Below are 12,241 nucleotides of genomic sequence, written 5' to 3' on the forward strand. Positions count from 1 at the left end.
TATCACATGTATGTATACATATAAATAGATAGAGTTTACATGGTTGCACTCACTTTTTTTGCTTTTCTGTTTTTTCTTAACAATTGCTTGCTTCTTACCTTGCTGTCCCATTACAAAACACATTTATAATGCCAAATATAAAATAGTAAAATAGCCCAGAAGGCAAAAGAGAGAGAGAGAGATATGAAAAAAACCCTGGAGCAAAGACAATCTCCACAAATTTGTGAGTTTCACCACAAAACAAGGAAATGTAGTGCCTCTTTTTCAGCTTGCAGCTATCTTTGGCTGCTGCTTGAAGACTTGACTTAATTCACCCAGGCAGTAGTGTCTAAAAGTAATACACCAAGACAGTTAATTTTGGCACTTAGTCTCCCTTAGGAATTTTACCAACAGTCCTTGAAAAGAAAGTAAATGATCTTTTTTTTTCTCTTGTTTCCCCCCAATAGCTCATCTTGATATGTGCTAATAAAAGAAACACCACCCCCCTTCTCACCCTTATCCTGTGTCCATATCATCCTTCTTTCAATAACAATGTTCGTCAGCATTTATAACATGGTCTTGGAGAAAAAGGGGTTTAGGTCTTTTCAGATGGCCTAGTTACAGAGGAAAAGGAGGTTATGCCATGTGAAGTAACTTAAGATAGTGCAGTTTCTTTTCCTTTCCCTTCCTTCCTTTCCTTCTCTTTCTTTCTTGCTTAACCCCCACTCCCTCCTTCCCACCTCCCCCATTTTTTGGAAAACACAGTAAAGTTTTGTTCAGTTCTCAAGTGTTATTAATCACCGGTGGAGGCCAAAAGCAGGGATATTTTTCTTGGCAGCACATTTTGATAAACAATCTGTGTATGGGGTGAAGGCTGGGGGGAGCCTGGCTTGCTGGTAACTAAGCTAATGTTTGGCAGATTCTTAACTGTCATGAAAGTGCAAGTGGCTCTCAGTGGGAATAGCCTCAAAAAATGTACCGATTCAGTTGATTCATTATTGTTGATTGTTTACTACGTCCACAGGATGTAAGATGAAAACAGTGCAGGGATAAAGTAAAAATAACAACAGCGGACCCAGCCTCTGCATGTCCCAGCCTAAAACATGCTACCCAGTCACTAGTCCCTTGCGGAGTGAGCAGAATTAATTACAAGTGTCTTATTTTGCACTGTAAGATTTCACAAAGGTTAACATGTGGAAATCTGGGCTTGCCGGCAGGTTTTAAAACCATAAAGACAGCTGCAGGAAAATCGATTTGGGGCAGGTCTCAAAGAGGAGCCCTAACTGCTTTCTAGGGCAGAAGCGAGTGGTTGGTGGGGTCAGGGGGCTGCAGACCTGCCTCAGCTGGACATGCGGCAATCCAGCTTCAGCAGCTGGCGGCCTGCAGGCAGGGCAGCCTCCCACCCAGCTGTACTCTGGGCTCCCTGCTCCAGCAGCAATGTGGAAATGGGACCGGTAAAGCTGGCAGACATGACAGGCAATGTTCGTTAAGAAATGTATCTGCACAGCAGACCAAGGAAAGAAAAAAAGGAAGGAAGGAAGGAAAGAGGGAAGAGTTCCTAGGTGGGGAAGAGGCTCGGTATGACAGCAAGGCTCACTGCCTGAAGAATGGTAGGAAAAAACAGAATTACAATGAGATGAGAACTGAAATGATAAACAGAAACACGTAATTACATTCTATTCTTTGTAACTAGGTGTTTTGACACTTCCTGGCAGCTCCTAGTAGAAGACAATGTTGTTTAACTTTTAATTTGACAAAATTATGCAACTCCTTCCTGAAGTGTTTGTGTTTTGATTTGCTGCACACACTCCTGAGTGTTCTGTTCACTGCTAATCTCTGCATTGTTTTGAAGCCAGTAATTTGATTGTGACGGATTTTATTTGATCTGCTGTAGTGAGGTAAATCCACGTAAATCACACTCTGGAGAGCGCACTTCTTTTCCAGTTCTTGTATTTTTTTCCAGCTGTAGCTGCTGTTTTGACCACTGAGGGAAGAGCCATTTCTGTAGGTGAGCATCTACAGAAGGAAGCAGCTGCTCTGACTGCTGCACCGATCAGTGCCAGAACTTTGCAGGAAAGAGTTAAATGTATTCCCAGGTTGTGAGCATTTATAGCCAGACCAGACCGTTCATTCCCAAGCTACCAAGATCATGGGCTCCTAACTATTACTGCTTGCAAACTTTGAGGCTGTCCTATATTCTACATAATTAACACTGGGCTGCTGATTGATAATCAACAGTACTCCTCTTGCATCCATATCAACAATAATCCCCATATTTTGGGAGCTCACACACGGCAATGGCATGGAGCAGAGCCTGGCAGACCTGGGGCGTAGCCAGGCACCTGGGTTTTGTTGCTTCTTTCTTTGTGGTGCGTTGCACCTCTGGCTTCCCATACCTGCTGGTGGCACTCAGAAAGGTGCTGGTTGGCTTCTGCACCCCGTGTTTTGTAGGATTGTTTTAATTCCTTCATTTAAATCAAAGCTTCACCTGCTGTTTTAATGTTACACAGATGCGTACATGAGTGTGTACTTCTAAATAAAGAGGGAATAAAAATAAAGGGAAAGGGATTATCGGATGGCAGTATTTATCCTAGCACTGAAAGGAAGGAGTTAGTAGATTTCACTTCTGACAGTGAAAATTATATTCCTTGTCCCTTGGGACTACTGGCAGGTCGTAAACTTTGGGCAATCTCCACAGAATCCCTAATGCTGTATCCAAAGTGCTGACTCGTGTTCCTGCGCAAGAAGCAGTAGCTGGCTAGCAATTGTTCACAACCGCAGCTCCATCCCTCCTTGCGCTCCCCTCCATCTTATTAAACAAGCCACTGTCTGGGGGGTTCTTATGCTATTTTTTGTTTGCTCACTTCTTTCAGTTAGCCAGATCAGGCACCTGAATGGCTTCATTGTTTGGGCTTCCTCTTTTCCTCCTCTAAACGTAATTTTAATTCCTGGATTATTTCAGAGCTAAATAAACACCAGACGTGTTTAGTATAAATCCAGCAAGACTGATCTGGATCGCTCCTGCCCTGCCATTCGCATAGCAAAGGAGAGGAAAGACGGAAGGTGAGCAGGAAAGCACGCTGCTACCCTCGCAGGGACAGCGCTGCCATAGATTGGCGCTTTGTTACATTGCTACCGTTCAATCTATTTTCCCCTACCAGATTAGATTGATACTGACAACTCATTCCCTGTGAAGGTGCCACAGCGTGGCATTTATTTGCATTTACATTGCAGTTCTCTTCATCAGTCAGCTTTGCAGAGATCACCACTGCTGCTGGCCATATTGTTGCTATGCTGACACTTCATCCTTAAGTGCCGCTTGCGTAATGGTACAGTACGTGCCCATGACCAAAGTTTAAATCAAAGTTTAATCATTACGGAAAAACAAACATATTTCCGCGACCGTGTATCCTGCAAGTAAAAGTAAAGGCAGTTTGGTCGGGTCACAGATGCTAATCTCTTTTTTTCTATTCACAAACTATAAAGGGAGTTGACAGCACCTGTAAATGGTTTTCTGAGGCTAGATTATATCTAAGGTGATTATTATTTACACCCACTATAAAGACTGCTCTTGTGAGCCAAGAAGTCTGTTCCTGTGAGGTGAGTGTTACCAAAAAAGGGCTTTCTTGCAGGAGGATTCAGTGGAGCGAGGAGCCAGGGTGAGGGGCGGTTCAAGCACATGGAGTGCCTTGTCATGTGTTGGGTTTGTATAACCCAGGGGCTGAGATACAGTCGGGATATGCTGCAGTTCTGCATTCCCAGACACTCGGGATGAAGGGGAAAGCCTCAGCTTGCTCAACCTGAGTGTTTTCAGCAAGGGCTGACCTTTTCCCACCGCCCAGTTCTACTCGGGTGAAGATCAAGACGGGGCAGTAAAAGGATAGGAAAGGAGTTGATCTTCCAGTATGAATCAGAGTGAACACATGCTTGTTTAGTCAAGTAAAGTCATATTAATGTAGAAATCCTGCAGCCATCACTAAATCACTGTGGCTGAAAGCAAAGACTTCTACTTTGAACCAGCTTTCATCTGCCTTTCTGGAAGCTTGCTTCTGTGAAGCCTCTATGATGTCCACAGTTTAGGTGTGAAATTTCTAAGTGTGAATTCCACTCTCCTTTAGCGCATCTTCTTCAGCCAATTTGCATGTAGGAGAGTCACATCATTCAAAGACTTTTCCATTTCTGCTCACTGCTTCTGCAAGCTTTCCCCGAAAGAGTCACTTTGTCAGGATTGATTTTCTTACTGTATTTTATCTGGTCCTACCATTTCTGTAACTTCAGCGTATGCATTTCATTAAGTCTTCCCTGTGAAGTAATTCTGCTCACATACATACCGAATTTGTTTGCCAGCTTTATAGATTATAACCAGACACGTATAAGACGTTTTAGACAACTAAAAATGGAAATGAGACACACTGGTGGTATGAAACGAATTATTTAAGGCAACAACTTTTTGTCGCGTGCATTTTGAAACGTTATTGACCGAATCCAAGGTATCTTTCCTGCTCAGTGCTGCATCGCTGCTGGGCGTGTGTATGTGACCACGCCACAGAAACCCCAAGTCCCTTGAAAGCACAGAGGGAAGCCTGTAATGGACGGGGTTTTCGGCGTTTCTAGCAACAAAGGAATCAGGAAGAGGTACTGAAAGAAAGAAATCCATCCAACAGAGCCCAGCCGGGAGAGGCTCCGCATTCGCGGAACGTGCGAACGCTCCCCCCGCTGCGCGCTTGCCTCCGCGGGCACCCGCCGGCCCGGCCGGGCGCCAGGGGCGCGATGCCGGCCGCCCCCGCTCGCAGCTCGCCGGTGCCTGCCGGACCGTGTCTCCGCAGGCAGCGTTCGGTACTCTCTGGCCGCGGACGGCGATGTCGGTGCTCGCAGAAACGGCCATCGACTGCAGCGAGAGGAAAAGCAGGCGGCGCCCAGCCCCTCCTGGCGAGCAGGGGCACCGGCGTGGCCGCGGGGGCGGGCGAGGAGCGGGCGCCGGTGGGGATGGCGGCCGGGAGAAGGCAGGCTTCGCGCTTTTTGGATTTTGTTTTCCTCCCAGTGGAATGAATTCTCGGCTTATTTGCATGAGCCGAAGTTGTTTTGAGTCATTTGCCTGTTAGCAGTGTTATGCAAATGTTAGCCAGCTATTTAAAGGGGGAAAGGGGGGGGGGGGGGGTGTGAAAAAAAAAAAAAAGCAGCCGTGTGTTCTCACAGCGGCGGGGAAATCCTGCGTCCCTTTGCATTAGCGAGATGAGATCGCAGCGATTACTCACCTGCCTGGCCTCTCCTACACCCTTGAGCAACGCACAGCTCTATCTTTCCCAGCCCAACCTTAAACACTCGGCAAACATGGCCGATTTAACAAATCAAAAGTGGAAGAGGTTCTGATGCAGTCACGGGCTTACAGAAACTGTGTCATTCTGTCACCGGCATCACTGAAAGAGAAACACGAAATCGGATATTAAGGCGGGATCCCCCCCATTTGCCTCAGCAGCCGGAGCGCACGGGAATCCCACCGCCAAGCCTCGGTGGCAGGACGCCGCGCAGTCGTCACGGAGGCAAAGCGGTGCGATCCGCGGGTTTACAAAATCCTGAAAACGAGACACTTGAACTTAGAAAGCCCAGCCAAGGGGGGGGCCGGGCCGGGACAACAACCCCCCCCGCCCCGCGCCGCGCCCCCTCCGCCGTGCATGCGCGCCTCCTGCCCGCGGCTCAGGGCCCGCGGCGCGCGCTGGGGCGCAGGGCGAGGGCGCGATCCGCGCTCCGGTTTCCAAACATAGCCCCGCCGCGCCCCGGCGGCCGGCCGCGCAGGGGGGGCCGGGCAGCGCGCCGGGCATGCGCGCCCCGCGCAACAAGTGGGCTCCGCGCCGCCGGCTGGGGGGAGGGGAGCGAGGAGCGGGCGCTCGGCGGTGACGCGGGGCCCCGCCCGGGTGCAGCCGAGCCGAGGCGAGCCGGGAGCGCGGCGCGGAGGAGGGGAGGGGCGGCGCGGCGCGGCGCGGGGGGAGCGCGGCGCGGCGGAGGGGGCGCGCAGGCACAGGCGGCGGCGCGCAGCACCCCGCGCTCGGACTGCGAGCAGCGGCGAGGATGTGAGTGAGGAGCAGGCGGCGCCGCTCGCCACGCTGCTGCCGCCGCTGCCCCCCGCTGCCCCCGCCCCGGGCCGCTACCGCCCCGCCGGCGCTCGGGGAAGCCGCCGCAGCTGGGATCGGACAGCTCCGTGCGGGTGCCCCTGTTTCGCTCGCGGCGGTGGATCGGCACGTACCCAAGTGCGAGCTCGCGAGGCAGCCGCGGCGGGTGGAAGGTGACCCCCCCATCTTCCTCCGTGCACCTCCGCCTCCTCCCGGAGGAGGAGCAGCGGCAGCGGAGAGCTAGAGAGCGCAGGGAAACAGAAGCGGCTAGAAGGCGACCCCCACCCAGCCCCCCGGAGGAGCAGTAGGAGCGGTTCCCACCCCGCTGGGACAGCAGCGGCAGGATCAGGTAGAGGAAGCCCTCTCCGGCGACAGGAGCGAACGAAAAGCAGGCGATCCCCCTGCTGAAAGGGGCGACAGGAACAGGTACGGAGAGCCGCCCCCCCCGCCCCCTGCAGCTCGGGGGGGGAACACTGAGCCAGCCCCGACCCCGGCGGCAGCAGCTTCCCCGGCCAGCAGCACCATGTCCGCCGCGCAGGTGTCGTCGTCCCGGAGACAGTCATGTTACCTGTGTGACCTGCCCCGCATGCCCTGGGCCATGATCTGGGACTTCACGGAGCCCGTCTGCCGGGGCTGCGTCAACTACGAGGGCGCCGACCGCATCGAGTTCGTGATCGAGACGGCCCGGCAGCTGAAGCGGGCGCACGGCTGCTTCCAGGACGGCCGCTCCCCGGGCCCCCCGCCGCCGGTCGGCGTCAAGGCAGTGCCGCTCTCCGCCAAAGAAGCGGCGGCGGCGGCGGCGGCCCAGCAGCAGCTCAACCATGTGGACGCCTCCTCCAAGGCAGCCTCGGCGGGGCTGACCCAGTCCAGCCTGGACCGCTACGGGCTCAGCGCCGCCGCGGCAGAGCAGCGCAGCCGCTTCGAGTACCCGCCGCCGCCGGGCAGCCTGGGCAGCAGCCACGGCGCCCGCTTGCCCAACGGGCTGGGGGGACCCAACGGTTTCCCCAAGCCGCCTGAGGACGGGCCGCCGGAGCTGAACCGACAGAGCCCCAACTCCTCCTCTTCCTCCTCCCGCCGCGGGGCGCACGGGGGGCTGGTGTCCGGCCTGCCCCCAGGGGCCGCCGGTGCCCAGATGAACGTGCCCCCCAACCTGCTGCCGCAGACCTTGCTCAACGGGCCCGCCGCCTCTGGCGTGGCCCTGCCCCCGCCGCACGGGGGCCTGAGCGGCCGCGGCGGCGGGGGTCCCCCGGCTCCCTCCGCCTCCTCCCAGGGGGGCACCTGCGGCGGCGGCGCCGGGGGAGGCGGCGGCTCGTCCTCCGAGGCCTGTGGCAAACGGCCGGGCTCGGTATCCAGCAGCGACCAGGAGCGGGAGCTGAAGGAGAAGCAGCGCAACGCGGAGGCGCTGGCCGAGCTCAGCGAGAGCTTGCGGAACCGGGCCGAGGAGTGGGCCAGCAAGCCCAAGATCGTGCGGGACACACTGCTCACTCTGGCCGGCTGCACCCCCTACGAGGTGCGCTTCAAGAAGGATCACGCCCTGCTGGGCCGCGTCTTTGCCTTCGACGCTGTCTCCAAGCCGGGCATGGACTATGAGCTGAAGCTCTTCATCGAGTACCCCAGCGGCTCCGGCACCGTCTTCTCCAGCGCCTCTGGCGTGGCCAAGCAGATGTACCAGGACTGCATGAAGGACTTCGGCCGCGGCCTCTCCTCGGGCTTCAAGTACCTGGAGTACGAGAAGAAGCACGGCTCCGGTGACTGGCGGCTCCTGGGGGACCTGCTGCCCGAGTCCGTGCGCTTCTTCAAGGAGCTGGTGGGCGCCGACATGCTGCCGCAGCCCTACCTGGACGCCAGCTGCCCCATGCTGCCCACAGCGCTGGTGAGTCTCCCGCGGCCGGGGGCCGGGGCCGGCGGGGCGCAGGGCACGGCCGCCGCCTCTAGGGGACCCGGCGGCGGCGGCGGCGGCGGCGGCGGGGCAATGCGCAAGAGGAAAGCTTCTCCCGAGCCCTCGGACTCGGCCGAGGGGGCTCTGAAGCTCAGCGACGAGCAGCAGCGGCAGCAGTGGATGGCCAGCCAGAGCGAAGCGCTCAAGCTCACCATGTCGGCCGGGGGCTTCGGGGCGGTGCACGGCGGGGGCCCCCCGCCGCCGCCGCCGCCGCCCCTCGGGCCTCACTCCAACCGGACCACGCCGCCCGAGTCCGCCCCCCAGAACGGACAGTCCCCCATGGCCGCGCTCATGTCGGTGGCCGACACGCTGGGCAATGCCCACTCGCCCAAGGATGGCAGCTCGGTGCACTCCACCACGTCCACCCGCAGGAACAGCAGCAGCCCCGTGTCGCCGGCCTCGGTGCCGGGCCAGCGCCGCCTGGCCTCTCGCAATGGGGACATGAACCTGCAAGTGGCCCCTCCTCCCCCCAGCGCCCACCCCGCCATGGACCAAGTGCACCCCCAAAACATTCCGGACTCCCCCATGGCCAACAGCGGGCCCCTGTGCTGCACCATTTGCCACGAACGCTTGGAGGACACCCACTTTGTTCAGTGCCCCTCTGTGCCCAGCCACAAGTTCTGCTTCCCTTGTTCCAGAGAGAGCATCAAGGCCCAAGGGGCGACTGGCGAAGTCTACTGCCCCAGCGGAGAGAAATGCCCCCTAGTCGGTTCCAATGTGCCTTGGGCGTTTATGCAGGGCGAGATCGCGACCATTTTAGCTGGGGACGTTAAAGTGAAAAAGGAGAGAGACCCTTGAGTAGGAAATCCAATCCCTTCAGACTCCTGAAGATGTAGAATTGTGAATATAAAAAACTGCAAAAGTTAGTCTTATGTATAGACATTATTTTCGTCGTATGTTTCTATATTTTGAAACAAAGGTATGTACTCTTCTTCATTTGAAGGATAGAGCTGGTTTTTGTTAAACAGAATATAATATTGTTTGGTTACTACATAATACCTGTTCTCATTTCTTTGGCAGTGTGTTGGCTAGGTACAAAGTTAATAGCCCTTAGCGATTACCTGCTGCTGGTGTGTATTTTTGTAAATGTATGCACTTCTCTGAAAGAAGAAGAAAAACACAAAAAAAAAAAAATTTTTTTTTTTTGCCAAGGCCAGTGTTGATGCCTAAAAAATTGCTACAAAAATGGTGACAGCTTATGTTTTACAAGCCCTGAGTGTTAGTCTTTCACTTTATTTTTTTCGGTTTTGTTTTTTGTTTGCAAAACGGTGGGGTGGCTCTTGGGGGGAGGGTGCTTTTTGTTGCAAGTTTGTAAGGAAAATGTTTCAGTTTGTTTCTATTGATCTGAACGTTTTTAATCTTCATGTGTTTTTTGTTTTTGCTTTTATTGATGCACGGATGCTTTTGAACAGTAGAGCAAAATGCTGTACATGAAAAACATGCTCTGTTTGTCCTTTATACATTTCTGTAGTTAACAGAACACTGTAATGTGCCTTGGAGCTTAGTAAATTGTAATAAATTCAATTGATATTAATACTTTCGAGTAGCAAGTTTTATTTTCTCAGAGCTTAGGCAGCATGCACGAGCCATGTTGCCTGTTTTAGTCTCCATTATACCAAGAGCCTGCAGTTCGTTGTGATAATTGTTGCACTTGTATGCACATTTTCACATATATGTAGTAAGATGATGATGTTGATGGTGTTATCAAACTTACCTAAACCTTGGCACTGTGCCTATTTACATTTCACCTTTAATGTTGCAGTAACAGTTGCTGACTAAGCATTTTCTATTTACTGTTTCTGCATCTCATTTCCTCCTCCCTTCTCCCCCCCCCCCCCCCCCCCCCCCCAGCTCTCCAGCTGCAAACAGTGTTTGCAATACAGGATGCATCCATTGCCTGCGCAGTTTAATATGGTTTGAGATTTGAAACGAAGCCCTCTTTCACCAAAAAAACCTAGCATCACGTGGTTATTCATTTTAGTTGATTTTAAGAGCGGAGTGGTTGTCTAAGCTCGACATCAGCCATAGACTCTTGGTAAGGCAGGATGGTAGTTGAGCGCAGCTCAAAAAAGGGTAGTGGGAAATAACAGCTTCTACAGTTGGTGTTGCAGCTGGTGGGTAGCTACCCCATTTAGGCAATGACTTTTCATAACTGAGTTGGTGAGCAGTTCAGGGGCTGTGTTGTGCTCTCAGGTGAGGAAGCTTGCTTAAAGCGCTGAAGTTAAATGCTTTCCTTTTGGCAATGATCAGATGTGATTCTTTGTATAATTAACTATTTTATGTGACACTGGCATTTTCTGGAGATAAGGGAGCAGTGCAATACCTGTTAGGTGATCAACAGGCAAAGTAAATACACAGGCCTCACACTAGCTAGAAAATGCAAACAAACCTAATGTGAACTTTGTCCTTTCCAGTGAGGCAAATGGAGGAAAGAGAGAAAACCTGAAACAAAACCAGCAGCACTGCAGAAATCCTTTGCAGTTTGACCGGCAGAACACAGAGCTGTTCCAAATGCAACAGTGTCTTAGGTTATGAACTCTGGAGTTTTATTGAATATTAAGGATCCCCACCCCCAACCCCCATAATTGTGTAAAGAAGTGCTTTTTTAAAAGTCTGGGTGGCATTTGGTACCTGCTTGCTCTTAATAAGGCATTTTTCATTTGTGTTCCTGGTGGAAAGCATGGTAGAAGCCTTGAGACTTACCTGCATAGTGTGCCTACAGATCTTTGCTCTCTTGTATAAGTACATACTCTGGCTGTTTTGGGTGGGGAGGTTATGTTTTGAGATTCAGTCTTTGACATCACTGTATCTGTGATTTCAGACAATGACTTCGTGTGTGTATACGTATTTTATTTTTTTCTGCCAAGTGATATACTGGTGTTTAAAACTCAGAGCATACTGTCCTTATGTAATGAATTGGAGGGAATAATGCAGAAAATGCACATTTTGAGTTAATTATTAGATCCAACCTATATGTTTTGAGTTAATCTGGGTACAACCTATACATTTTTTTAGAGTATAGATATGTACTGATCCTATTTTCAATTATTTCTGAGCATGCAGATCCCACACAGCAGTTTATTTCTAAATCATGAGATAGAGGAACTAATATTGTGAGCTCATGACTGGCAGAGAAAAAAATTGTACAGATGGGTGAAATTTGAGTTTAAACCTAATGAGAAGTAATATTCATGTGTGAATTGCAACTGCCCTTAAAAGAGAAAGACTACTGGCTCTTCAACATTTAATTATGTCATGGAAGCGTGAATACCCTGATTTATATAAACAGAACCACTCCTGTAATCTTGAAATCAGTCATCAGTAGTTGGAGTTAGAAAGAGCCCCATTTGGTGGATTTCTTTAATTGCAGAGCATTCTTGAAAAGCTCTTGCCAGTCAGAATTTTGGAAACATAACCCAGTTAAGAGATTCATCAGGTTGGTTTTTAGTAACCAAAGGAAAGGTAAGGGGCAGTAGACATAGGTGGAAAATATGCTTGAAGTGAATTGTAATACTGCAGTTAATTACAGTTAACTGTAGCTACAGGGCATTTGTTGTATGGAGGTTTTTTGTAACCATGTGACCTTCTCTTTTACTCTGGCTCATTAAGCAGCCAGTCTGGGCATATTAGCCAGCATTTCTTTGAACCCACTCCGTAGATTTTTCTCTTTCTGAAGATGTCCATAGCTGACAAACAAGCTGTAGCCTTTTTTTTTTTTCTGAGGAGGAGGAAAAGGGAGCTGCTGAGCAAGTCTTATATGCAGAGATTCAGCTGATTTCTGTATTTTACAGTAATGCTCCCCTCCCTCATATTTGCCAGTTATTTAAGGTAAAACCCAATGTTTGCTTGAATAAATTGTGTAAGGGAGTTTATTTGTCCAGGTGGTCATTTGTTGTGCTCTCATTCCTTCGTGTAATGGGGAAGTATTTTAATGGTTTATTTTCCCAAGGAGAGTTGTTGTGTTGGGGTTGGTTTTTTTCCAGTTAGATTATTCTCGACATTTCTTTTAATAGCCTTGTAGCCTATTTTCTAAGAAATGGGTTAGAACATGTGTGTCACTGGTTTTTGTTTTGTTTTTTTTTTTTAAGTATTGGCAGCTCTATGTGAGTTGGAGATGGAAGTGTTTGTTCAGTGAAGAAATGCTATGTCCATTTGGGGGAAATACTACACAGTTTCATCAGGAGCTCGAGTTCACCAATGCTAACTGGTGTCATTT

At 51.2% G+C, this 12,241-nt stretch overlaps 1 protein-coding gene and 1 long non-coding RNA gene across 3 annotated transcripts; both read left to right on the forward strand.

The window, feature by feature from the left end:
- The first annotated feature begins 2,558 nt into the window (after window positions 1-2,558).
- On the forward strand, window positions 2,559-3,672 carry LOC114013978 (uncharacterized). The gene is made up of 2 exons (XR_003557294.2): window positions 2,559-3,515; window positions 3,612-3,672. It is a non-coding gene; the product is annotated as an uncharacterized LOC114013978 (long non-coding RNA).
- A 1,474-nt stretch (window positions 3,673-5,146) lies between these two features.
- On the forward strand, window positions 5,147-9,561 carry IRF2BPL (interferon regulatory factor 2 binding protein like). 2 transcript variants are annotated; one of them, XM_055811007.1, is made up of 2 exons: window positions 5,147-6,512; window positions 6,625-9,561. In XM_055811007.1, exon 2 carries the CDS (start codon window positions 6,673-6,675, stop codon window positions 8,821-8,823), a length of 2,151 nt encoding a protein of 716 aa, XP_055666982.1. In that variant the 5' UTR covers window positions 5,147-6,512; window positions 6,625-6,672; the 3' UTR covers window positions 8,824-9,561. The 2 variants fall into 2 exon arrangements, with proteins under 2 accessions (XP_055666982.1, XP_013159855.2); XM_013304401.3 differs by having other exon boundaries at window positions 5,147-9,561.
- Window positions 9,562-12,241: the final 2,680 nt, after the last annotated feature.

This window comes from Falco peregrinus, chromosome 1 (assembly GCF_023634155.1).
Source record: "Falco peregrinus isolate bFalPer1 chromosome 1, bFalPer1.pri, whole genome shotgun sequence".
In the NCBI taxonomy this organism is placed as follows: Eukaryota; Metazoa; Chordata; class Aves; order Falconiformes; family Falconidae; genus Falco; species Falco peregrinus.